Source organism: Phoxinus phoxinus (genome assembly GCF_949152265.1).
Source record: "Phoxinus phoxinus genome assembly, chromosome: 11".
In the NCBI taxonomy this organism is placed as follows: domain Eukaryota; kingdom Metazoa; phylum Chordata; class Actinopteri; order Cypriniformes; family Leuciscidae; genus Phoxinus; species Phoxinus phoxinus.
This window is the reverse complement of record NC_136886.1, coordinates 17,077,190-17,104,702: the sequence shown is the minus strand read 5'-3', so window position 1 is coordinate 17,104,702 and position 27,513 is coordinate 17,077,190. Positions and strand designations below refer to the sequence as shown.

General features: G+C 38.0%; 1 protein-coding gene across 3 annotated transcripts in view; it reads left to right on the top strand.

Moving 5' to 3' along the window:
* The window catches only part of lpp (LIM domain containing preferred translocation partner in lipoma), a 198,462-nt gene that overhangs the window by 124,836 nt on the left and 46,113 nt on the right, over positions 1–27,513 (top strand). For all 3 annotated transcript variants that reach the window (XM_079628403.1, XM_079628401.1, XM_079628402.1), the window contains one exon: positions 25,562–25,643. In XM_079628403.1, coding sequence (XP_079484529.1) covers positions 25,562–25,643 — 82 coding nt within the window. The remainder of the gene's footprint in view (positions 1–25,561; positions 25,644–27,513) is intronic.

The window sequence follows — 27,513 nt, the reverse complement described above, 5'->3', positions numbered from 1 at the left end:
TTTATTATCCAAGTTGTGATTCTGTAGGCCAAATAGAACAAAAACAAAGAGCAGTTGAAGAAGGTAATACGAAAAAGTACAAAACAATATTCAAGCATTTGTGTCCAACTCATCTAGGAAAGGGTTCAGGTCTTGTTCACCACTCACCCTTGTGAAAATTAAGTACACATCAGCATACTAATATACTTTAAACTAACATACTTAAGTGTGAAATGAATGTAATGTTTTCAAACACTTAATTGCATTCCAAATAAATGAAAATGTATTATAGTTTAACTTTTATATTAGATGCAGGTACGGCTGAAAGTACATCTTTATATGTCATTTCAGAATTATATCTATCTTCTGCTTTATTTACTGACAAGCATTTATGTAAACTAAAATATACATTAATGCAATTTCTATTGAAACTTGTCATGTAATTTAAATTGTATTTATAATTACACATTTGTATTAATGAAGCTGAATTTAGTTAAGATATATTAACTTTAAATGTAATAATAACACACTGGAGTTAAACGTATTATCAAGTACTTTACATGTTCTTTTGTACATTCATCAAAATAAGTGTGCTTTAAAGTTTAAACCATGACAAAATACTATTGAAACCTATTACTTAAAATGTACTTTAAAGTAAAACATCTAATTTGACATTATTGCATTTTACACTCTTTAAAATAGTACTTATAAGGTTAAGACACAAAATAATAATTTTACATTTGTCTGTATGGGAGTATAGAGTTTGCCAAAAATCTTGATCTTGGAATGATGTAGGATTTTTATAGTTAGTTGACACAGCAGTTTAGATGTGATATAAATAGAACAAGTCTTTGCGCAATATTACTATTTTTTAATTATTCAAATAATACAATTTCTGTGCTTTCAAATAAAACACATTAAATAAATTGGATTTAGAATAGTAAAATCAGAGCATTGATTAAGGGTCTGAATATCTTTGGAAGACACTGCAAACCAGAAAGGATATTCTGGAAATATACTGCTCATTTTTATCCAATAGCAGGCCGTGATGATGGAAAGGTACACATAATCACACAGCTGTCCTTATTCTGTGCACAATGAAAAATTCATGAAAATACTTTGAAAGTGTGTATCTGTGTGTGTTGTTCGTGTGTGTGTGTATGAATAATACATTTGTGGTAATTAATTATCTGTGTCTGTGTCCTATGATTGTGTGTTTAAGCTTGTAGCTTGTGTTTTTTTTTATGATTTATTGATTGTGTACGAGAGAGGGAGAACATTTCCAAAGGCTGGTTACCACACAAAACATGCTCGTATTTGAAATTAAACCTTGAATCTTTGTACAGTCATAACAGCTCATTTAAAGCAACAGCAACTTGATTTTATGTTTCACAGTAATGTGTGTGCGCATATGTGTGTTAAAGATCATGAGTGTGTAAGTGGCTCATAAGTGTGTATACTGCTTTACTTAGTGTTTGTGATTTAATTGCTTCAGATGGCAATACAGCAGGGAGTTTCTTTGCATCCTTCATCGAAATCTTCGGAATAAACAGTTATTTTAACCTTTATGAATTGTTAATGCCGCTTCTCTGTAGGGCTTTACACTTTCTGACTCTATTTGTCTGAATAAAAACAGAATGTTTATTTTATCTTACCTCACACATTCATATTTCTCTCTCACTTTCACTCTATTTGCTCTTATTTCTTCCTACTTGACATCTAGTTCTAACTTATTATTTATTGAAAGAGAAACGTCTTCGCTTTGTCAATTGAATTGAATTCTCTTTAGTCTTAGTACCATGCTTCAAAGTAAGTAACTAGTAAATGGTTAGGTCATGTGATTATTCATGTGTGGTGATGCACATGATGCCCATCAGGGTTTTGCAAACTGGGAGCTGCAAAGGAGCAGAAAAGTAGCATTAAATTGCTCATGTATTTGTGTATGAAATTTCAATAATTAAATACATACAGTATTTTACAATGGTCTGACTGAATACTGGATTCTGACTGGCTGAACTGCATGATTTAAAACTGGTTAATGCATAGGTAGTTCCAATCAGTTTAATCAGCATTCTAAATGAATGTGCTGCCTTCATTGAAGCACACACTCACACATACTGTATACAGACAGTGGCTGCATCTGAAATCGCATACTCTCTTGAGTAGATACTTATTTCGAATAAGTAATTACTTCTCAACCTCTAAAATAGAACCTTCTATATAGTATGAATGCAAGTCAGTTGTGAACTGCCATTCACAAATCCTCCCCCGTGGCCTCATGGGATAGTAAAGAGTCCGTCGTATATACACACTTCAGGATCTTGCTGGAAGTAGTAGGTCATCCGGGTACCTTTTGCCTACTCTTTTATGAGTACTGTGAGTTTGGACATACTTTTTATTGTCACACTGTTTTTGGTTTTTCACTGTTAGTAGAGAATAATGCGATTTCGGATGCAACCAGTCACTCAAGAGGTGATCACCCACACATAGAGATAGTGCTCGCATATAAATGTAATCTTATCACACTATTTGATTTTACTTTCAAATTCTAGCTAATGACCTGTAGATATAATAATGGAAATTAAATGAACCATTATTTTTAATAATTCAGTGAAACACCAGGGGTGTCCAAACCTGCTCCTGGAGGACCAGTGTCCTGCAGAGTTTAGCTCCAGTCATAATTAAACACACATGAACCAGCTAATCAAGAGGTGCTTCCCAATTTGCATACTTATGCACTATTCTATGACGTTTCCTAGTATAAATAGTGTGAGGAGTTTGTTCGCACTGGAAATTCAAAATAGAAAAAGTACACTTTAAATACTCGGATGATACGGACAGGGAGCTATCAGACTCATATCATGACACATTAACCGTACAAAATTCATACACTACACGGTTGAGTACATAGTGCATAAGTACAGTGTATAGTGCGTCTTTTTTAGGACACAACTAAGGTCTTCAGGCTCACTAGAAACTTCCAAGCAAGTGGACACCCCTGATATAGGCTACTTTGTTTCTTCACTATCAATTTAAAACTTTTACCTTTCCCACTGGTTCTTCTAATGTATTATTATCTGTAATATTCTCTGTAGAACTGTTTATAACGTTACTGTAGTGGGTAAAAAAAACACATGGTTTCATCTTAATACAGAGTAAATATATTCTAGATCATATTTTAATAATTAGTTTTTACTTTAGTGCAATAACAATATAAAAGCCAATAACTTACATTTGAAAACAACGTGTTGACTATAAAATCACACTTATTAATTTCTCTCATACAGTATAAATGAGTCTTCATTCACGAAAATATAGCTGCCTTTATGTTGTAGGAAGGGGGTCCTTCCCAAAGGGATCATCCCATATATTTAGGAGCCTAATTTAGCATATGCTGTAAGTCATTGATAGTCAGGTTCTTAGGTTGAAAAACTGTGGTGCACATCTTGACTTTCTGAAATTCAACCAGGCAAGAGAACATCGGTCAGAACTAGAGAACAAACAAGGTGTTGACACTGAATGAACAATGAATGTCACATGGCAGTTTCCTGTCTTAACGCTGGTCTTCCCCCTTGGCAGAACTTCCAGGTCACTACCTTCGAGTCCTCTGCAGAAAGACAGCCTGAGGCGCCTGAGAATCTGTTACTCTTTTAAAAAATTTCCAAGAATATCTGGTAATGTCTTTCACAATCAGCCCAAGGATGTAAAACATCCAGTCCAATTAGAGTAGTACAATACACTGTTATTAATATATATGAGTGATGGGATGATAAGTGGCAGGCACTTGGGATGTGTCTTTTTCCTTGTGTCATTGTTGGTCCTTGTTGCTCTACACAGATTATAATGGCATTTTAATCAGCAAAAATGAATGTCATTTGTTTCTTTATTGTGAAGCAGAAATTATGCAGTGCTTTGCAAAAGAAACAACACCGTCAATAACTTTGTGTTGTTCAAAAATTCAAAAGGACAAGTAGTATTAAGAAAAAAATGACTTTTTTGGAGTTGCCTCAGAGAGCTATTATACTGGCTGCTTCATGAAGATGGCTATTGCGGTCTTTGCGTACACTCTCTCCACAGCCACAATCTGGGGGAAAGAACATACCCTTGAGCCCACACTAATTCAAGGATTTTATGCACTAGTACAAACAACTGCAGCCCCAGCCTTTGGGAATAGCTCATCAAGGACTGTGTTTAACTAAACACAAAATAAATACCACAATGTCGGGCACAGCCTCATGTATTAAGAAAACAAATTAACATTATTCGAAACACAAGTACATTATGTTGTGAGATGGCAGCTCAAGTCCCAAAATAGTTCAACAGAACAACAAAAGATGATGTTGTACGGCTCTTTGAATTCTCTTTGATTCCACACATCCTCTCCACCCCCACCCAAATATTCCTATTGAATTCATTTTCAGTATGTTCTGAACATGAATACAGATTTGTTGTGTCTGTAATTTATTCATGTAAGAACGTTGGTTCCTAAACACTGAGTTAAAGAAGAGCATGCTTTAAATGCCATATCCACCAGATCTCATTAGTAATTGTAGACTTTTTGCATAGACACTGAAACATACATAAAAATATGTACTCTCTACTGTATGTTCAGTCTGAATGAAGGGCCGCACCAACTAAATGACTAAAATTATTTCATCTAGCCATTTTTGTGTGGCTGAGATTACTTGGCCTTGTCTCATGGTGAGCTGTAATTGGATTTTAATTAAGTGTGTGCTTAATGCTGTGCCACAATGACCACTCTGATGGATACCATTAACAAACCACCATTAACACGTTTTTGGGGACGCCCCTCACCTTAAAAAAACGACAAAAAACACTGTGAAATCACATCTGTTTTACACCTGCCTCACCAGCTTGCTGCAGATAAACTTTCAGTGTTTCTTAAAGCACAGCTGGGTCTTGATGAAGAACCCATTTAAATGAGGTCTTATTAATCTAATTATAATGGTGGCTCTTGGATTGAGAGATGTTTGAAGCGAAGCAAATGTGGACTGAGTGATGCCATTTCCGCCGCTTCATAATCTAAGGTCTCTTTAGATGAGCACTATTACCAGACTCCTCTCATGTCAAGCAAGCGCAGTCATCAAACATCCAGCCGAACGTGAACTCTAAAGAGCTCTTAAAACAATCCTTTTCCCCTTGAAAGCAATGCACACTTAGAAAACACGACAGTGCGGTGACCTCTCTCACAGTACAATGCATTTGATCCTTATGTTTTCCAACTCAACTGATTCTGTTGTTCTAATGAGAAGCTTTTCCTGGCCTTTTAGCCATAATCTGTTTATTTTCCTTTCCGCCTGTATCGCCACACTTTGAACTTAAATCTCTGAACGGAACAGCGGCACAATATAAAAGCCAGATTAGAGTAAAAGCCAAAGCTGTCAACTTTGTCTTTACCGTTGTCAATCTGTCCAGATGTCATGTCGGGACATTTCCATAACCCTCCGCACAATGCAAAACCGACTTCGTGAACTAATCTGTATAAATAATCTCATATATCAAGCAAATAATAGATGGCTTAAGAGCAGCGAGCAATGGCCATTTCCTGGCCGTGGTTCATCGAGAGGTCTGCGCTTACATACTCGCTTCCATTCACGCTATTGCTTTGTGTCCCTTGTCGCAGTGATCATTAGATTTAATTGAGAGCTGTCACGGAGGGTCAGCGTCATTATGAGTCCGTAATCACTTCCCGTCCAGTCTTCTTCATGGCTGCATGCTGATTGGCTGACCCCCCTCAGGATCTCGTCTCTGATTGGTTCACGTCTTTGATATTAGAAGTAAGGTGTAAAAGTGAAGGCTTTTCACATCAACACAGCTCAAGGACACTTAATTAAGCAAATCTGCCAGTGAACGTTTGATCTCATTTTTCGAATGGAGGGGGAATTTCATGGCTGCTAGTTCATTTAGTGATTTCTTCAACTCTCTCCATCTTTTCTGATCTTCCTCTCCTTCTCTTTCTCTTGCCGCGTCTCTCTCTCTAAATTGGGGAAAGGCTAAGCTGGATGATAGCTTGTGTTATTGCTGAGCTTGAGTGACAATTGACAGGGGGAGGATTATTCTCAACTGCTCAACCCCTACAGGCGGCTAAAGCCCCCTAGAAGGTCAATGATGGTTTCAGCTGTCAAATATTCAGCTTTCGTATGTTTGACGTTGCGCTCCCCCACTCGTCTCTCCTGTTTTCTGCTTCTAGAGGCCGTTTTTCTCCCTGACTCACATATCAACATTTGCATTGGACCTCGTCAACACCTGCTCAGAATAACCTCTTCTAGGACATCATTAAGAGGTTTGCTGACCTCACATACTCTTTATTCAGTCCCATTTTGGCATTAATCCAATTTTGGCCCATTACCAAAATGTCAGGCCCTGTTTGGTTTTATACATGGCAGTTCACTTTTAACATGTTTTAAACACACAATATTCAAAATGAATAAAAAGGACTGTTAAGTCAACCTTAAAGGTGCATTGTGTAATATTTATGAGGATCTGTAGACAGAAATGTAATAATACATATAATATAATATACATAACTATGTTTTCAGTGGTGTATAAAGACCTTACATAATGAACCGTTATGTTTGTATTACCTTAGAATGAGCCCTTTCTATCTACATACACCGCGGGTCCCCTTACGTTGAAATAGCCATTTTGCTCCGACATGTTTCTACAGTAGCTCTAAACCGACAAACTACTACAGAGCGTGTTTCGTCACTATGTTGTTCTTCGTGCAAAGAAGCTAGCTAAAGTCAGTGAATAAAACACTGACACAATGATGAACAAGTAACAATAATATTCGCAATAACATCGTTTTACTGGATAATAAAGTAAACATCATTTCTTTATTTATCTTTGTAAAGAAACCTAATTGCTTAACTGGCTACTCTCTGCTGTCTCAGACGATGGCATCTTGTCCTGTCGGCCACCGTAACTTTTGTTGGTTACAACTCGTAACATCACCACTAGATGCCGCTAAAAATCACACATTGCACCATGTGAACCTTTAAGTCCATAAGACTTAATTTCACTGTCATATAGGTACACTATCATTCAAAAAAAGATTATTATTTTTTATATGACTCACTAGTTTTATATGACTTTTATATTGATACTAAAACTTTGGAAGTTTTTATTCATCAAATTATCCTGAAAAAAATGTATCATGGTTTCATCAACAACAACAACAACAACAAAGTATTAAGCAGAAGAACTGGTTTCAACATTGATAATAACAATAAATGTTTCTTGAGCACCAAATCAGCATATTATAATGATTTCTGAAAGATCATGTGACACTGGAGACTGTAATAGCTGCAATAGTATAAGTCGCAAATAAAAAGTTATTTTAAATTTTTATAATATTTTACAAATATTCTGTTCCCTTTCAAATGGGATCTTGCACTGTGTCCTAGGACACTATAAGGGAACGCCTCCAGCATGACCGGTGTCTGAAGCACGAGCCTAAATGCGAAAATGTCATTGGCCGGTGACAACACGAGACGTCACTAGCGGTGCGTGTTGTACACGTCCTCAATTTCTTTTGTTTTCAGGATCCGTTTGTTTGCTTACATGTGAAGGCAATCACTATGGATTACACTCAGAAAAGCATTTCAGGAAGTGTGTGCCTCTGTATCAGAGAATTTTTTTGGGTGTGATGGAGTCTAGAGGGCCCTTTTTTTCCTTGGGTTTTGACTAAAGAGCAGACGCCTCCCCCTGAGGCGAGTCTGGATGTAGGGTCCTCCAGTCCCTGGTGAGGTGTCACCAGGAAGTGGCTTTTTCACCCCAGTTTGCAAACCCTTTCTTGCCGTAAGGCACCTTCAGGAGTGTTTTGAGTGTTGAGATTCTACAAAGACATTTGTTTCCGAGCAGTCGTAGCTAGCACTCAGCTGGCTTCCCTTGAAGGCAATGTCTTCATGGTTAAGTGGAAGTGGAATCCTTAATAGTAGGGCTCCCGACTCCCTAAGAAAGAGGATGGTTTGATGCTTAAATGGTCAGTTGAGTATTCATAATGGCTAGGCTAGTACTTTTTCCTAACCCCCTGTATGCTTCCTTGTGGTCTGCTAAACAAAGAAAGGTTCAGAGCTCTTCTGGTCTCTGGACCCCAAGAGGAAGAGGTTCTTTGGCTCTGGGTTGCAAACTCCTGTTGCACAGCACCTCTGAGAGTCTAGAGACAGAATCATATTACTGGTTTTACAATAGTTGTAGGTAGCCCTCTGTTACCTCCCATTGGTCACCTAGGATGAGCATGAAGTAGAACCCTCTTGGTTATGGACATATTTCTAGACAAGGTGCTCTGCTCCCTGTAGTGAGCTAATTCTGAGTCTAGTAACCATGTCTCTATAGAGGGTGGCACCAAATGCATAAGGCTTTCTGTGAGCATCCTTGGTGAAACTTTCTTTAGGGTGGAGTGTTGATAGGTCTCCTCTCATTCTAGAGAGTCGTCCTGCTGAGGTATCTGCTCCCCAGAGCTCAGCATTGATAGGGATATCAAGTTAAATGGCTCTCTGAGAGCCTCCTTGATATGGCTATCCTTACCATAGAGTAGGCCTCCTCTTGTTTTAGAGGGTCGAAATGCAAAGCCCCCGCTCTTTGGAGCTCTGTCTAGACAGTGGCACCAATGTGTATGGCTCTCTTGAGACTCCTTGGCTAGATGGTCTTTAGGGCAGTGTGTTGTTAGGCCTCCTCGTTTTATAGAGTCGTCCTGCTGAGGCCTTTGCTTTCCAGAGCTTTGCCTGGATAACAGTCTTGATTGTATGACTCTCTCTGATCCTCCTTGATAGATCTGTCAGTAGCATAGAGTGTGTTTTGGCCTTTTCTTAATTCGAGAGTCGTTATACTCCACTCTTTAAAGCCCTGTCTAGACAGGGGACACCAGCTTGTGTGGTTCTTTCTGAGCCTCCCTGGTGAAGCTGTTGTTAGGGTAGAGTATAGTTAAGCCTCCTCTCATGAAGGTCTCTAGAGGGTCATCATGCTGAGGCCTCCCCTCACCAGCAGTAAGCGGTTGAGCTAGAGTTCTCCACTCAGTGGGTCGTTATGCAGTCTCTGCTCCCCAGTTGCTGTTTCTACAATCCGTTGTGAAAGGTTATCATTGGTTATCGAGGTCTCCTCATGGAGTGCTGGATCTAGAGGTGCTGTGTGCAGATGGGTTTTAGGCCTTCGCTGCTGAGTTAGTGAAGTTGGTCTCCCTGGTAGGATTAGTATTAGGGATAGTATTTTATGACCCCCAGAAGTGGCAGGCCAGGATTTATATTCTATTAATCCGTGGCCATATTCTCTTTAAGGTGTTCATAACATGTTTGTGGGCTAATACTTTTTTCTCAGCCCTGCAAGGAAGGCAGGAAGGATGTAAGCATGGACTTTCCTTTTCAGTGTGTGTGTGTGTGTGGAGCTTTGGCTATAGCTGGAGGGAATCATTTCACTGACAGCCATTGGTGCGTACCTATAGGATGGGAAGAGTGACTCCGGTAGCTAGTTGTATGGAGCCTAAGCTGTTAGAACATGCATCCCCTCAGCATGGCGGAGTGGGTATTTGTTCCCCAAAGTAGTCCCTGTAGTGTAAACACTGTTCATCACACTTGAAGAATAACCCCAGCACATGGTTAACTTGTATGGATGGTGATAGCTGTTACGAGTATATCCTGTTATGTTCAGCTTTGTTTGCTTTGTTTCTATTACCTGCCTGCCTGAGTTCTCGATAGTCTCATTGGTTACTCATTGATTAGTCATTCTGTTCAGCTCTTTCCTAATTAGTTCCCTTTGTTTGTTCCATGTATTTAAGTGCTGTGTTTCCTATGTTTAGTTGTCTGGTATTGTCATCGTGAAGGTGATTGTTCTGTTCTTCTCATTCTTTCCTAGTTGGTGGATTATAATAAAGACTGTTTTGTTTACTAATCATTCGTTGTGCGCTTGGCTCGCAACCACTGAGGGTGACAATAGCAAGGCATCTATGTGTCCATTACAGTGGTTGTGTAGTAGGTTAAATTCAGTACAAGGACATGAGCATAGTCAAATACATACTTCCAAATCAAATGCTTTTTTTTTTTTGCTAGTGTTAAGAAAACCTTTCTGCACATGCAAGCAATCACTATTGACACAGCGAATCCTTTGTTTAAATGGGTACTTTTTGTATTTTTCTAGTAAAAATATCTAGACAGCCTTTAAACAAGATTTAAACAAGTTTCTATGGCAAAATTGTTAATAAGACAGATTTTTTTTTTTTTTAAATGTATGAGGTTCATTGAATAAACATTCTCTAGATTACCATATTTTCCAGACTATAAGTCGCATCAGTCAAAAAATACGTCATGAAAAGGAAAAAAACATATATAAGTCGCACTGGACTATAAGTCGCTTTTATTCAGAAATTTATTTCACAAAATCCAAGACCAAGAACAGACATTTAATCTGGAAAAGCAAGTTATTCAACTACACAATAGCACACAGAACAACAGGCTGAAGGTGTCTGGTATGTTAACGTAACACATTAACAGTTATTCAGCTACACCATAGTATAATGAAAATATACCTATGAGGCTGAATAGGCTAAATTAACATAAGCCAGCGAGTCCAACAAGTTACCGGTAAGCAAGTTCACCAAGCTCCTGCGATTTCATTCCACAACACTGAATCCATTGAATTCTTCCTCGGTGTCGCTTCTGAACAACTCCGCTAACTAGAGCGCCCTCTCGCGGCTGTAGACAGTAATGCTTTCTCTTGGTTCATCTCAGTCTGTATGAATTAATTTTGATATATAAGTCGCACCTGACTATAAGTCGCAGGACCAGTCAAACAATGAAAAAAAGTGTGACTTATAGTCCAGAAAATACAGTATATTAGATCAAAATTATTCACATTTACTTAAGACACCTCAATCAACCTGTATTCCCCCTATATCTAGAGAGCTTTTGTCCTTAATAAATTGATATGTTAATGATTTTCCACTCGACATACTTAGTGTTTGTTTGTTTGTTTAGAAACACTCACGTTATCGATAAGTAAGGAACAAAGCCTGCTCTGATGACAGACTGCATAGCAGGAAGTGAAAACAGAGCAGCAATGTGTTTCAGTTGTTTTACACACGTGCACACACACACAGACACACACACACACACACACACACACACACACACACACACACACACACACACACACACACACACGGCTTAATCTGTTCCTGGAGAGTAACTTATCTTCAGTGTTAGCTGCCAGCAAACAGCCAAATCAGCTCTCAGTGTTCCAAATTGTGCTGAATTCTCATAGCTCCGCTGCCCCTCATCAGAAATCTGGGAGATTTTGTCTGGATCAAAAAGCATTAATATACGAAATAGACACAGAGTAAATAGCTAAAGATAAACAGGCCCTGTTGACACTCAGTAATTTGATCTGTCACCTTCTAGAAACACAGATGTTCTTGGTCTTGCCATGGTTCACTTTGAGCCCTGGAAGCACATGGGTCTAGTTCTTGGAAATGGCATCCCATGCTTCTGACCTTGTCCTTTATTCACTTGTGAATTTGAAGAGTGACAAGCCATTAAACTGATTGACAGCAGGGTCAGTGTAGTTTAGGAGGTTCTGGCTACAGGACAACAACCTTCCCTTCCTACAGTATATTCAAGTTCCGTGTTAACAGAAAAAAGAAAACATTCAAGCTTACAAATACAGCAGATGCTGACCATTAAAACAACAAGCCCTTAAAAGCTGTGCTGTATTTCTGACCCTCTCATTACTTCTCTTTTGTGTCATGTGGTGGTCTTCTCAAAAGAAGAACCTTGAATGATTATAAACTAAAAGGTATACTTGAGTTTGCTGAGTTAAAGGAAAACTCAAAACAAAACCCGAATGTAGACTATCAGGGTGGCATAATAACTTAAAAAAAATGTATATATTTGATCTATATTCTATTTTTCATTAAATAAGAATTTTTCTTTACATTGTTTTTAACATTGTTCTTTACTCAAAAATCCATATATATACATATATTTTAATATTATATATATATATATATATATATATATATATATATATATATATATATATATATATATATATATTTAATTTGCCAGAAATAATATTTATATTTTGTCATAAAATGTTAGTTTCTTTACATTTTTGTTATTCACAAAAACTGTCTGATTTTTTTATGATATATTTTAATATTTGCTAGAAATAATATTTATACCTTTGTATTAAATGTTATGTTCTTTAAATTTTTTCTTCAAAAAAAGAACATGATCTAGGTTACTAATCAGCAGAATTTCCATTAACAATGTTGAATACATTACAGAAAATCAAATGTTTACCAAGTTTGCAAGACGTTAATATGGATATAAAAGCATAATTAATGAAAACTAAGTGTCAATACAAAACAGGCCTGAAAGGCAGGCCACCTTTATTGCTGTCTCCTGTAAACAGCAGTGAAAGATTACATGTACCATGATTTATGCATTTGGCCGCATGTACGGTGCTCTGAGGGTGTACACTTTGCCAATATGTTTTCCCTGGGAATTGAGCCCATCACATTGCCATTGTTAGTATGCTCTACATGAACAGTTTGGTACTGCATAATGAAAAATACAGCATGCACAGTATTTGGTTTACGTAACAATAATCAATGCTGACCTTTTATCCTTTAGAGCATCATTACCAATGATTTGAGTGTACTGTATTCATGCATAGCCTGCATGTGTTCTATATCTAAAATCTAGCCAATCTCAATAACACACTGCTAACAGGTCGGACTGTACATCATGTTGTGTTGTGCTTTGAATCTTAAATCAAGTTTTTTCTGATGGGGGTATTTATATTTATCTGCAACAGTGCGTTTCTATTTGTGTTGTAATCTAGGAGGTGTTCTAGTATACAACCCTTCTAGAAATGAACACATCATCCTTGTCATGTTAAACTCTTGTGAAGTATGTTGTGGTGGATGGATGGATTGTTCAGTACCGGATGTATTCAAGGATTTAAGGAAACTGGAGAAGTTGTTTGGGAACACTAAGGACACTTTGGACCTTCCTGTCTGTTTAGGAACTTTAGGAAGGAATCCTACTGGGAAATAAGTTGACTTTATATGTAACTTCTGTGTTTTTTTACATAATTTGGGGCAGATTAAATGTTGTGTAGATCCAACTTTCAATGAACTAGAGCTATTTATGGACACTTTGCTGACACCTTCTCACCTTGTCGGCGTTGAGACAGAATTCCCATGCTCTAATTTAGCTGATCTCTCCGGTTAATGATACTCGTACTCAAACCTTGTGACAGGTGATCAATTGCATTTGGCACTGCATTTGTGAGATCTAAAATTGGTTGGTTATTGATGTAGCTGTGGGCCTCCGCAGTTGGTCTCTGGTTGCTGAATGTTTGAACGTGTAAAGGTTAAAGGACCAGTTTGACAGGGTGCTGGTAGGATGTCAATGAATCAGGTTTCACTTCTACCCCAACTTTCTCCCCTCTCTCTCTCTATCTCTCTCTCTCTCTGTGGGGTGCTGCTCCCCCGACCCCCAACTCCTCAAGCCCACCCAAGTCCTGTCCTAGTAACACTAAACCATTCACCTTGTAAAAGTTTGCATATCATGTCCTTGTAAATCTCAAGTAACCCTTTTTCTGGTATTATGCAATCACCAAACACATTGTAAAGTTGATCACATGTGCCTATATGTTTATATACAGTATACACTATATGGACAGAAGTATTGGTACACCTGACCATTGCACCAACAGGGACTTAAATGACATTGCATTCTAAATACATAGATATTATTATGCAGTTAGTCCCGCCTAGCCAGACCTTCAGACTGAAGGCAGAAGGACACCAAAGCAGCTTTCATTGGATAAGGACCACCCAGAAGCCGTCTGACTGACATGTAAAGCAACCAATCGCATGTTTATGGGCGTAAAAATGTAAAGTCCAGGCGGACCATTAAAGAATGCAACACACTCCCGGACATCCTGTAGAATTCAGATGGATGATGACCAAAAATCGGATGATGACTTGGAAAATCTGTATGTCTTTCCAGTAAAGTTTGCCATATGCATCAGACGTTCAGCCAGCGGTCAGACGTCTGACGTCCTCTATTCTGGGAAGGCTTTCCACAAAATTTTGAAGTGTTTATGTAGAAATGCATGCCCGTTCATCCAGTAGAGCATTTGTGAGGTCAGGCACTGATGTTGGATATCCTTGTAACATTTGGTACTTACTCTAGAAATAACAGTAAATTATGCATAATTACAAGCAACAACCCTAAACCAAACTCTAACCCTAATTAGCCTTATGTAACTACATGTTGTTAATTAATATTACTACAAACGTTCAATAACACTGTAACAAGGATACCTTAAAATAAAGTTTAACCAAGATTTACCTTCACTGGAAGTAAGGGTCCTAGCCCAACCCTTGAAAAACAGCCCCATACTATTATCCCTACTCCACCAAACATTACACTTGGCACAATGAAGTCAGTAACGTTCTCCTTGCATCCGCCACACCCAGACTCGCCCATCAGACTGCCAAACAGAGAAGCGTGATTTGTTACTTCACAAAACAAGTTTCTACTGCTCCTGAGTCCAGTGGTGGTGTGCTTTACATCACATTACATCCAACGCTTGCCATTGTAGGTTGATGATGTGAGGCTTGCATGCAGCCGCCCGGCCATGGAAACCCATTCCATGAAGCTCCCGCCACACAGTTTTTGTGCTGATATTAATGCCAGTGGAAGTTTGGAACTCTTCACCTTTGGAATCAGCAGAGAGTTGTGACTTTTACGCATACATGCGCCTCAGCTCTAGATGACCCCGCTCTGTGACTTAAAGTGGTCTTCCACTTCATGGCTGAGTTGTTGTCGTTCTTAAATGCTTCCACTTTCCAGTTATACCACTTACAGTTGACCATAGAATATCTAGCAGGGATGAAACTTCAGACTAATTGCAAAGGTGGCATTCTATCACAGTACCACTCTTGAATTAACTGAGCTTGCGTGCGTGTGATAGATTTATTTGAAGTTATTTGATAATTATATATTTATATAATATTTAAATATACTATTATATTTTAAATAATATTTTCCTTAAAGAAATTAATACTTTTATTTTAGCAAGGATTAAATTGATCTGAAGCAGGGGTTCCCAATACAGTCCTCACTTATATATTAATGTACTTTTCTAAACAAATATAATATAGATTACCATACTTTCATTTAATATATAGATGTGTATAAAATCCATATAAATATTTATTTTCTTTTATTAATATAGTATAATAATATATGTAGTATTAACATATACATAATGTATTAATTATACAATTCACTTAATCTACTTTGTCACATTCAAAAGCTCTGAACTGAATTATAAATGTTTAATATAAAATACAAAATGTTTAATATAAAAATAAACCTAATTTGGTAACATGTCTTTTTATCTTATTAAACCCATAATCATGATAGCTGACTTGTAACTGTCGCATTTTGCACACTTTACTCTCGCGAACAGCCGCATACAAACACATTGAAGTCTCCCTTAAGATGGCGAATTACCCTTTTAAGTCCACTTTGCAGTGCACATGTGGTCGAATGAAACCAAACCCTCAACTGAGCGTGTCAAATAAGAGAGACATACAAAATTGTTTCTATAAAATTCTATTTCAAATAAATTGGCTGTAAAAAGTATCACAGTTTCCACAAAACATATTAAACTGCACAAAGGTTTGATCATTTCTTATCATTGATAATAATAAGAAATGTTTCTTGAGCAGCAAATCAGTATATAAGAATGATTTCTGAAGGATCATGTGACACTGGAGACTGGAGTAATGACTGCTGCTAAATTCAGCTTTGCCGTCATAGGAATAAAACAGAAAACAGACAAATGAAATTGTTGTAATATTTTACAATATTACTATTTTACTGTATTTTTTATCAAATAAATGCAGTCTAGGTTAGCATGAGAGGCTTCTTTCAAAAACATTAAAATCTTACCGATTGTAACGTGTGTGTGTGTGTGTGTGTGTGTGTGTGTGTGTGTGTGTGTGTGTGTGTGTGTGTGTGTGTGTGTGTGTGTGTGTGTGTGTGTGTGTGTGTGTGTGTGTGTGTGTGTGTGTGTGTGTATTTCTGCGGGCTCGTTCACATATCTGCTCTGTGTGTGTGTGTGTGTGTGTGTGTGTGTGTGTGTGTGTGTGTGTGTGTGTGTGTTTCTGCGGGCTCGTTCACATATCTGCTCTGTGAGAAGGAAACTCTACTCCATATGGGCTATTTGGAGGAAAGTTGAGGTCAGTGTCTGCACTGGCTAAGCGTGGATGTTTTGTCGAGGACCTAAACTGCTGACAACAGTACTGCTTGTTTCATTTGTCAGAGTGGGCTCTCTGTATATCAGGCGGGCCGAGCCCTGCGCCGGCCGTTAATAATAAAGCACTGACACTCTTCTGCTCCACGGTCCTAGAGCGAGTAAATTACAGCTCAGATCAATACTTCACCATCTCGTTCTGAGAGAGAGAACGTTGCTCTGCCAATCAATCTGCATCTATATTGTGTGTTTTGTTTGTCAGCAATTTCAGAATGGACCACAATGAGACTTGTAATCAGTTACATTATTGCATTCTGTTTGTTGTAGCCAAAGAAGTCCTCAGAGGAGCCAAGGAATTGATATTGTTAAGTCAAGTTTATTATGAGTTGTTGGGAGAAGCTTGTTCATTTCCTGTCAGTCACACCTGGCTTACAGTATACAGTGGGATTTCACAGTTTGAGGCCACTCTGAAAAATGTACTGTATTGTTTTACCATTAAAATATGAGCATTACAACATTATTACATTGTAAAATATATGATAATCTAAACAACTAGTGTAAAAATCATAATCCATCAATGTAATCATTTCAATAATGTACATATTGCATAATTTCCATCCAAGCCAACAGTTTTGCCACTCATAAAGTCTTGTCAGAAGTTAGTGTGCTTGGTTGCCAAATAGTAAAGTGTCAGTGAGGAGTATGCATATGATGAAATTGGATGTGTTATGTGTAAAGAAAAGAAAATCTAGGAAAACGTATCTTGTGAAAATAGACAATTAAGTGATATTCTTACTTCTGAAAAAGAACTACACTACCATATGTTATGGTACTATATGTTTTTGAAAAACATCTCTTATGCTCACCAAGGCTGCATTCATTTGATAAAAAATACAGTAATAACAGTAATTGTGAAATAATATTACAGTTTAAAAGAACTGTTTTAAAATATATTAAAATACTATTTATTCCTCTGATGGTAAAGCTGAATGTACAGCATCATTACTCCTGTCTTCAGTGTCACATGATTCTTCACAAATCATTCTAATGTTCTTATTTGCTGTTTAAGAAACATTTCTTATTACTATCAGTGTTAAAAACAGTACTATTTTTCTTTTCTTTTATGGAAATCATGACATTTTTTCAGGATTATTTGATGTATTGAAAGCATTAAATAAACAGCATTCATTTGAAATAAAAATCTTTTGCACATTATAAATGTATTTACTGTCGCTTTTGATCAGTTCAATGCTGTCTTCCTGACACCAAACTTTGAATCGATTGTGTACATGACAGAATTCTCCTGCGATGCATTAATGCACTGTTCAACATTGTTAGTTGTTGGTTACATTGTTTACTTCCCACAAGGCGAAAAGTGCCCACACTTGAAGAAACATCATATCCTTTTGGCCTCGTGTGATCAAGATTATTGTGTTTGGGTGTCTGGGTGTACTGTATGCTACTGTACCATCCTCCCTGCAAAACAGTGACCCCTGCTGAGCGGCATCTATACGACAGGCTGTCACTTTCCAGCCCTCATCATGCTCTAGTTCCCCTCTGTGTTGCTGGAACGCACTGTTTAAATCCTCAGTCTCTCGGTTGTGTATAGGTGCATACATGCAGACAGGAAGCATCGAGCTCATAGCATGAGTGTTTTGTCTGTGGAGCAGATAATTTGGCGTGCTGGTGTTTGGACAGGAGATAACCTTCAGACCCTCATTCAAATCGTCTGTCATTTGCCTAGAGTTTGTTGCCAGTTGATGTGAAGGATTCTCGGCACTCTCTTCATGCCGAGCAAATGATAGGGAAGCCGGACCAGAGAATCACAAGGTTGAAGTGCAGGAGAGAGTCAGGACATTGATTTTTAGGTGTGAACCTGTGTAGATGTTCATTACGCTCCCCGCAAGTGTTTAAATATAAATAAATGGCACCTATACTAAAGGCAAAAACATCATAACGACCGGCAATTACAGCCACGCTGAAAGAACACGAGAGGATGTGTTCAAAGAAAATGTTTAGTCTTTTTGTGTAATTATAGGTTAAAAAAAAAACCAGAGAGAACGGCTAACTGTCACTTATGCTTCCCTCTGTGTGTTGAACCCTCGATGAACATCTCTTATAACCCGTACGCTACCTCTCCGTGTGTCTCCCTCTTCCTCTAGCTGGCTTTCTTCTTCTAGGGCCGCTCTTAGCACTTCAGATTTGCTCTTATCTGTTAGCAGGGAGATGTGTCAGTTCCCAAAACCTGACCTACTTTTATACACACACACGCTCACCTCCGTCATGCAGCGGGAGAAGCATCATACATTACAAGCTACATACGTCAAGGCAAAAAGACGATTTTTCTCTCAGCGTAGCGTTTTCATATGCTCTTCGTGCCAGTGCAAACTTCCAGTAGTGGAAGTACCTTGATCTTTCTTTTTAATTATTATCAATGACATGTTTTTTTTCTGTTCATACAGCTCTCCATCATCACAGTTTCTTTCTTCAGACTTGCCTGTTGTGTTTTTCCCCTCTTACTTTTTAATTAGAGCTGAAAACAACATGACCCATTTATGCAGAGGCAAATGTATACTTTCTGCATGTGTTGGTATTTGTGTTTGCTAGCTCCTCTGTAGGTGGCCTTGAGCTTGTTTTTGCCTCTGTTGTGTTTTCTTTGCTTTCTCCTGCTCTTCAGTAGCCGACTGTCCTTTGCAGGTGTATTTTATTTATTTATTTTTTGCACATATTCACTTAATGCCTCATACCATAGAATGTGACAGATATTTGTGGTATGTCCGCATTCCGCACGACTTCACATCGCCATGTACCCACACAAACACGCTGTACTATGATTCCAAGCAATGCAACTCATTGTAAACAAGGTCTAAATGGGAAGTAAGATACTGAAACAATGCCATCAAATCTGGAAAATTCTTATGTTAAATTTGACTGTAAAGCATTTCAATCATTGAAGGCATTTATATGCATTGTGGGACAGTATTAAAAGTGGGCCATTGTAACGTGTAAAAGTGTATACGATAAAGAAAATAAAATAGTTTAAAACATGTTTTATGTTCTTGTTGGCTTCATGTGGTTTTGATTAAAATATATACAATTCTCAAGAAAATTTTGGATTTAGTAATGAAAATTAAAGACATTCTAGATTTAAACCCTTAAAATTGCTCTCATTGTTTATGAAAAACTGCCCTGGGTCCCTAAACTGGCACAATTCTCCATTTAACGCAGCGTTTTAAAACGGCAACAAGTTTAATCCTATGTGATAGTTCAAAAAAGAGTATGTGTATCTTGCTCATTCTCTCATACACTGTCTCCCTCTCTCCTACAATCCCTGTCAATTTCTCATTCAACATCCGTGATCATGTTAAACACCAGACATGAGCAAATAGAATGGAGGTGGCGCCTCTCATTATTGTAAAGGTCCATCTCTTTTTAATCCTCACACAGATGGGTGGGTTATAGTGAGAGATGAAGGAATTTTTCTGCCCTCATGTATCATGACGGTGGGGGATGGGGGGAATTTTACATTTAAGTGTCGAATTTCTTTGTCAAGATATATGCTCAGTGATGCACTAAGTATAAGTTTTGTGTTCAGTTTCATCAATAACAGAAGCCAACTTGTTTTCATTTTAGTTGTCCAAAGAAGAATCCCCCTGTTTCCAATTTCTCTAAAGGGGACATTTTTGTGCTTGGCAACCCCAAATACTAGAAGAAGGCAACAACAAAAAAGGAAGGTAGAAAGTTTTTTTGTTGCATATGTTTCCTGCTTGTAAATATGCTGTCATGGAGAGCTAGAGAATGAGAGAAAGGGATGTTCAGCGGAGAGTAAAAGCAGTTCGGTGCAGTTGGTGGGGGTTTGGGGTTGGAGTTTAGCCCATGGCCCCACTGAGAATGCTCCCTGTGGGGGGCAGCAGGTGAACACACACCAGCAATGTGGTGTCTAATGGTTCCTGACAGAATGCCGATAACCCAGCGTGAGAGTCGAGGTTTATAGCCTCTGACTGAGTCTTCTCCTCATCCCTACCTCCTTTCCTTCACCTGTGCCCCCCTCTGGCACACCACCAAGTCATTATACGTCCCCGTTCTACTTCTGCAAATCCAAATAGCCATTATTCTATCAGACTCCATGCATTTTGATGGATTTTCCTCAGTGAAACAATAGCTGATTACATCTCACTAAAGCACATTAAAGAGAAAAGTTTCAATTGTCAAAATAATATTTAAAGAAAGTTTCAGCTGTACTTGTCCATTCAATGATAGTCAATGAGGTCCAAAAGTTTTACGCTCCCAAAGTAATTCATACAAACGCAAGTGCATCACTTTGTTTGTTGAACAGATACAAATTAACACTTCTGGTTTTCATTTTAATTGTTATTACAATTCGATAATTGTTTACTGTTTTAATATACAGTACTTTAAAATGTAATTTACCTGTATTCATGTGATGGCAAAGCTACATTTTTGGCAACCATTACTCCAGTCTTCAGTCAGTGTCACATGATCCTTCAGAAATCATTCTAATTTAATAGAAAGTTCAAAAGAATATTTTTAATGGATTTTTGTAACATTATAAATGTCTTTCCTGTGACTGTTGTTAAATTTAATGCGCCCTTGGTGAAAATTGGTTAAAAAAATCGTACTGACCTCCCTAACATTTTAAACATAGTGTAAGTGATTATTCATTCTCAAATCAATTCAAAACGTCAGTCAAGTCATTGTCACGGTTACATTCCTCACATGTGTTTCCCTGTCTGTGTTTCCCGCCACTGATCTGTCACCATGGACACAATCACTTTCATCACAGCTGCAAGTCGTTTGTAAATCCTCACTGTGTATTTAAGTTCCTGCCTGTGTTGTGTCTGGTGTCCGCTGTCCGGTATTGTTTGTGTTATCTGGTGTGTGCGTGTCTTCCTCGTCTAGAATAATCTGCTATTGTTTGGATCTCTTCGTCTTAGTGAACTCCTTTGTATTTGCCCTACGCAGCACCGTGACACTCATAAATACAGAGTTCAAATCAAATACGGCGACACGTCAATAATGACAAGCCTCAATGGTTGTTGCATTATGATGTTCTGTGTGAAAGGGGGTTAAGGAAGGTGTACCACAATTTTGCCAGATTGTACAGAATGTGTTCATCCTGCATAATTAAAACAAAGATTATCAGTCAGCTCTTATTAATGGGGGGATTACGGGGTTGCCAAAGGAAACTCTTCTTTTCTTTAGATAGCAGTCAGTGTCCAATACAAGTCAGGGAAATCACACCTCTCAGAGGCACATGGATATCACAATCATTGGTTCCTTTTGGAAGAAAAGGAGGAAATGGCTCTTCAGGGAATCATTTTTATTGAAGAGAACAGTGACCCTATGCTCGCAGAATTGCAAACCCTAACCGTGTTCCTGAAAGACCAGCACACAGTGCTCTTTGAGCTTGTGAGAGATGTGCTTTTACACTCAAGTGAGTATTTCATCCCACAGCATTAAGTGGCAGTACTGGAAGGCTTTATTCAGCAAGTTTTTGTTCAGAAGTGTGTTTACATATTTCTGGCCTCTTTACCACCCTCTGTCTATCACTCTGTCTGCCACTCATGTCTTGATTTTGAATGACTCAGGCAGATGAAAGATTGTTAGATGTTTAGATGTTAATCCACTAATGGTTAAAGTGAGCGTCACTTTTGTGCACGGTATTTCAATGAAAAAAACTTCAATGTCTTAATCACTAACCACCTGCAAATACACCTTTTCCAGCCACTAAATTCAAAGAAATTTCAGTCACTTGCCACAATTGCATGCACATCGTTTAAACCGCTACTACAATGTTCAACATATTTTTTTAATTGTTTTACCTTTTTTAAGTAGCATGTTCATGTCTTTTAAAGGAGAACTCCAGCGCAAAATGAACCTTTGGTCTAATTACACATTGTTTACCTAGTCAACCGTTATCTGAGATTTGTTTTCATGATTATCGAATGTAAATAGTTTTATCTCTAAAAACAGTTTAGCCTATAACGCTAGTATAACGCTAGTATATGGGGCGTAGAGTAATGACAAATAAAAATCGCTTGTTAATACCACTAACAAGGCTCAAAATAGCCCCACACTAACACGGTAGCATAATGAGGGTCCCTACCTTCAAACCGAAGCATTGAGAACTTTGACAGTGTCCAGACAGTTTAATAAGAAGATATTTTATACATACAGTCAACTTCACATATACAAGCAGAAGCCATCTTAGAAAAACAGACTCGATCAGTCGATCAACGAAACGCCGATCCAAATGCGCTGAACTGTGTAGAATCTCATATGGTCCAGCGCATTTAGATCGGCGTTTCGTTGATCGACTGATCGAGTCTGTTTTTCTGAGATGGCTTCTGCTTGTATACGTGAAGTTGACTGTATGTATAAAATATCTTCTTATTAAACTGTCTGGACACTGTCAAAGTTCTCAATGCTTCGGTTTGAAGGTAGGGACCCTCATTATGCTACCGTGTTAGTGTGGGGCTATTTTGAGCCTTGTTAGTGGTATTAACAAGCGATTTTTATTTGTCATTACTCTACGCCCCATATACTAGCGTTATACTAGCGTTATAGGCTAAACTGTTTTTAGAGATAAAACTATTTACATTCGATAATCATGAAAACAAATCTCAGATAACGGTTGACTAGGTAACAATGTGTAATTAGACCAAAGGTTCATTTTGCGCTGGAGTTCTCCTTTAAGTAGCCTAATCGCCTTGTCTTTGACAATAATGCAGATGTGTACTGTAAAACTTCAAAAGAAATGAATACTTCCTCAAAAATATTAGGCAGCACAACTGTTTTCAACCGTGATAATTAGAAATTAGCATATTAGAACAATTTCTGAAGGATTACAGTATGTGACACTGGAGACTGTAGTAATGGCTGCTGAAAATTCAGCTTTGCCGTCACATGAATATTTAATGAATATTTTTAAAATACCGGTATATTCAAATAGAAAACAGTTAGTTTAATATTTCACAAATTAATGTTTTTACTGTATTTTTGATCAAATAAATACAGCCTTGCTGAGCATAAGAGACATGTTTCAAAAACATTTCAAATAAACTTCAGTTCTGTAGGATATTCTTAACAAGGATGTCAACGTGAGGAAAATTTTTGATTTAATACTTCACGGTGTCACAGTCATCTGCAACCTTGCACTCAAAACTGCACAGTAGGAAGATGGATCTATATGTTTTTTCCTCAGTAATTTTCAATAAACTCTCCAAATATATCTTATTTAATATGAAAATATATATATATTTTTACAACAGGGGATGATTCTTTGATTTATAATGTCTTCATTCATTAGTCTCACATGAAAAGGCCAAGATATCCAATGTGGTGTATAAGTGTATGCATACGTTTAATTCCCCCTCCCTAAGCATTGTTTTTTCTACAATGCTAAATATAATGCTAATGTTAACATATATAAAGAACAGTTTATTATACAAGTCATAAGGAGAGATAATTACATACGGCACTCTTTTTAATGAGTTGTTTTTCTTGCCCACAATAATCCACTGTGCCCACTCAGACTGTTAAATTACATGTCAAATTGTCATAAAACACATGGAGCGATTGAGAGACTCAAATATGAATCTACACACATCATAGTTCTTGAAAACATTGAGGCGCCTCATTCTGTGAAGGGGACCGGGGTCCACCTAGATACTCAGACACAGGTTAACAAATAGATCTGCAGAAAGTTTCCTGAGTACTCCAAATTGTTTGCATCCATCCACAATATTCTGTATTATTCCATAATACAGGTAATTAACCCCCAACATAATAATTAGCTGTCTGCAGGAAGTGGAGCTGAATTAAAAGTTCAGTTTTTGTGTGGGCTTTCGGCACATGAAAGTTTTCATCAGTTTCCCTCCCTCTGTGTGAGATGCAGTCATCGGCTCCGTATCGTTCTGACAGAACGTGTCTCACAGGCCCTGACAGCATGCAGATTGGTGCAGAAACTTGAGACGAGAAATAGAACTTGCCATAGAGGAAGGAACTGCACGAGTGAACAACTTCAAGGTTGATTAAGTTGTTACTAAACTAAGGCAGAACGAGTGTTTTGTGTCTGTTGGTCAGAGGGAGGAAACCAAAGGTTGTGATTTTGTGACTGTAATTGGTGCTTTTATCTACACCCTTCTCATATCGGGAGATCCTGTGTTAAAACCAACACCAGAAGCATCCAGACCTCTAGCTCCTTTATCCTTATCCCCAGTGATTTGCAGAACTGTGTTTTTTTTTGTAATTGAACAGAGTTGTTGATGTATTTGTTGGAGTGGTTTCCTGTTTGACCTCATTTTGCACTGGTGAATGGTCATTGTGTGATCTTTAATTGTGTTGGATGGAAAACCTCTGACATTTGGTTAAAACTCTGGGTGTTTGTTTGTTTGTTAGTTTGTCTGTCTGTGGATTACCTGGCTTGATCGTTTCCCTTCCAAAGAGGCGGTTTTGATCATCCAGTTATTCCGTGGTTAAATGAAACTGGGCGAAAAAAGAGGCATGATAAGCTGGGTTGTATGTATCTGATCCCAAATTAAAGCTGTAATATGTAATTTATTCACTACTAGTAGATCAGATCTTCATGACATCTTCATCAGATGTGATTTTTACATGGCAATTCAATTGTTTTTCACTTATGCCATTCATCTCAGACATTATCAGGCACAAAGAGTAAATTGTATCTCTTAACATGTGATTTGTAATATGTGGTTTTATTAATCCTAATTCTAACCCATCATTGACTCAAGTAACAGTTTGACTAAGTTTGTTACTATTATAAGTAACATTCTCCAACACTTTCATTTCTATAGCGCAGCTCACCACACTGCAAGATCTACAAATACAAACACTCCAGCTCCACTCTTTTGGCAATAACAGTAGAGGAACAACCTGTCAATTAAAAATGAGCTGTAGATGAAGTTAATGAATTTCATCATGATAAGATTCTGGGTGTTTGAGTGCATCAAGAGAGTGTAGTTGTCACAGCCTTCACTTTAACTACTGAAACCTCAGCAACAGTCTTGAAGTCGGAGTTATTTGTTAGGCTGGTGATCCTTCTAATTATGAGATGTGTGTGCACTGTGCACATCCATGAAAACCTGTTGCATCAACTCATTTAATTAGCCTGGTGTTATCTTGTTATCGTAAATGTCAACGTGTTCTGTATAATGTTTGCGAGATTTGTGCTCTTATACCTTTTGCCTACAAGCTGATTATTGTGTGATTGAGAGTGTGTGTCTAACCGTGGTGTGTTGTGTTTTAGGGTCGTCCTGAGGAGGAACTGGAGCGCCTGACTAAGAAGATGCTGTTTGACATGGACAACCCCCCCACTGAGGAGTATTTTGGTATGTGACCAGTGCACATTGATTTCTCTGTCAGCTAAACCTTTAAAATGTTTCTTATTTTAATGCATTTCAAATACAGTGGTCTCAAGAAAAGTTCACTTTTTGGTTGTAAAACTTTAGTAAAAACATGTTCACACTCACAGTTAATGTGCTAAACTACACCTGTGGTTGAGGAGATCTGCCTTTTTACAGCCTTTTTTTTAAGCGCAGTATTACAGAAATAAAGCAAACAACCCTGCAAATGCCCCTTTTGCGCAAACTCTCGCTATTGGTTGAGCTGGAAAGAGATTGACGCATTTCTTGCCGTTTTCAACTAAAAACGTAAAACGTTTTGTCGTTAGTTTACACGACAACGCCCTTTTGGGTGCCTGAAAACGCAAAGTGCAAGTTTTTGAAAACGGTCTCCATGTAAACTACAAAAACGCGAATCTCTGAAGACGATGACGTCATGCACGTGTATTATGTGTTCAGTCTATTGTGTTTCATCGCCATCTAATGGCCTGGCAGCAGAATAAAGGGTTTTTAGTTGTTTTCACGGATCCGTGTGAATGGGGATCGTTTTGACAATGGTGTCGTCTGTACGCAGAAAACTCCAAGGAAAAACTTCACCATTTTAAGCATATCATTGTCGTGTAAACGTACCCGCAATGTTTTTAGATGGTGCCGGTGGGCTCAATGTTTACACTTTTGAGGGAGATAAACGCATGAATAGGATACTAATAGCAGTCAATGAATAATAAACTGGGTTATTTGTAACATTAAAAAATCTTGCATACTTTACAAAATAACCAGTTGTAATTAATCCATTGCAAAACTGACTAACTTAAGTGTCCAAATACTTTTTAGGGTTACTATATACTTACAGTATGAGAGGTACGTTTGTGTGCAGCATATACAGTACATAACATTGCATATGTCTTCTTGGCCACATTGACCTTTATTCTGTGTCCTTGACATGAAGACACAAGCAAACATTATTTATTGTCTTTTTGGGAAGCAGGTGTAGTCCACGGGTGCCCAGTCCTGTTCCTGGATATCTATGCTGTGTCCGAAATCGCATTTTATATATTAGTACTACAGTACATCCGCCATGTTGTCACTGTCCTGTGACATACGGTGTCAGTTGCATCGCTTCACCTCCATTCACAAATTCTCTCCTGTGGCCTCATGGGTTGGTAAAGTGTCCATCGAATGCGCATTCGGAATCTCACCGTAAGTAGTTGGTAATCCGGGTACTATTCGCCTACTATTTTATGAATTCGGACATACTACTCAGCTCACACCTACTGTATAGTTTAGAAGTTGGCCTTTTTTGTACGCAGCGCTAACCTCCTGCAGAGTTCAGTTCCAATTCTGCTCAAGCACACCTGTCTGTAATTCTCAAGTATTCCCAAAGATATGAATTATCTGGTTCAGGTTCTGGAGCTAAATGTTGATCTCCAGGAACAGGACTGGGCACCCCTGGTGCAAGTAGACGATTTGTTGCTTTGCAGAAGTGGGAGTAACCATGGAGTGTTTTGCTGTATTCACATTCATTTCTCCACCCCCAGAAGTCTGAGCTTCCCCATTTTTACCGTAAGTGGCAGAAGACATTCCCTGCACTTCTTCCCATCAGCTCTTACTGTCAGCTTCTACTTTCACTCTGTAGTGGGGAAGCGGAGCTCTGCCTTCAACATCTACAGTACTTCCTCCACTGTCTGAGAGGCCAAATTTCATAATGCACATTTTTAATCTAAATATTATTTTAATTCAATCATATCAAATTTCAAATCATCTTTAATTATATAGTACGTATATACAAATAGTTTATAAAAGCAGCTTTACTGTGATAATGATCAATGATGCAAACAGAAATCAATTCTGCTGTAAT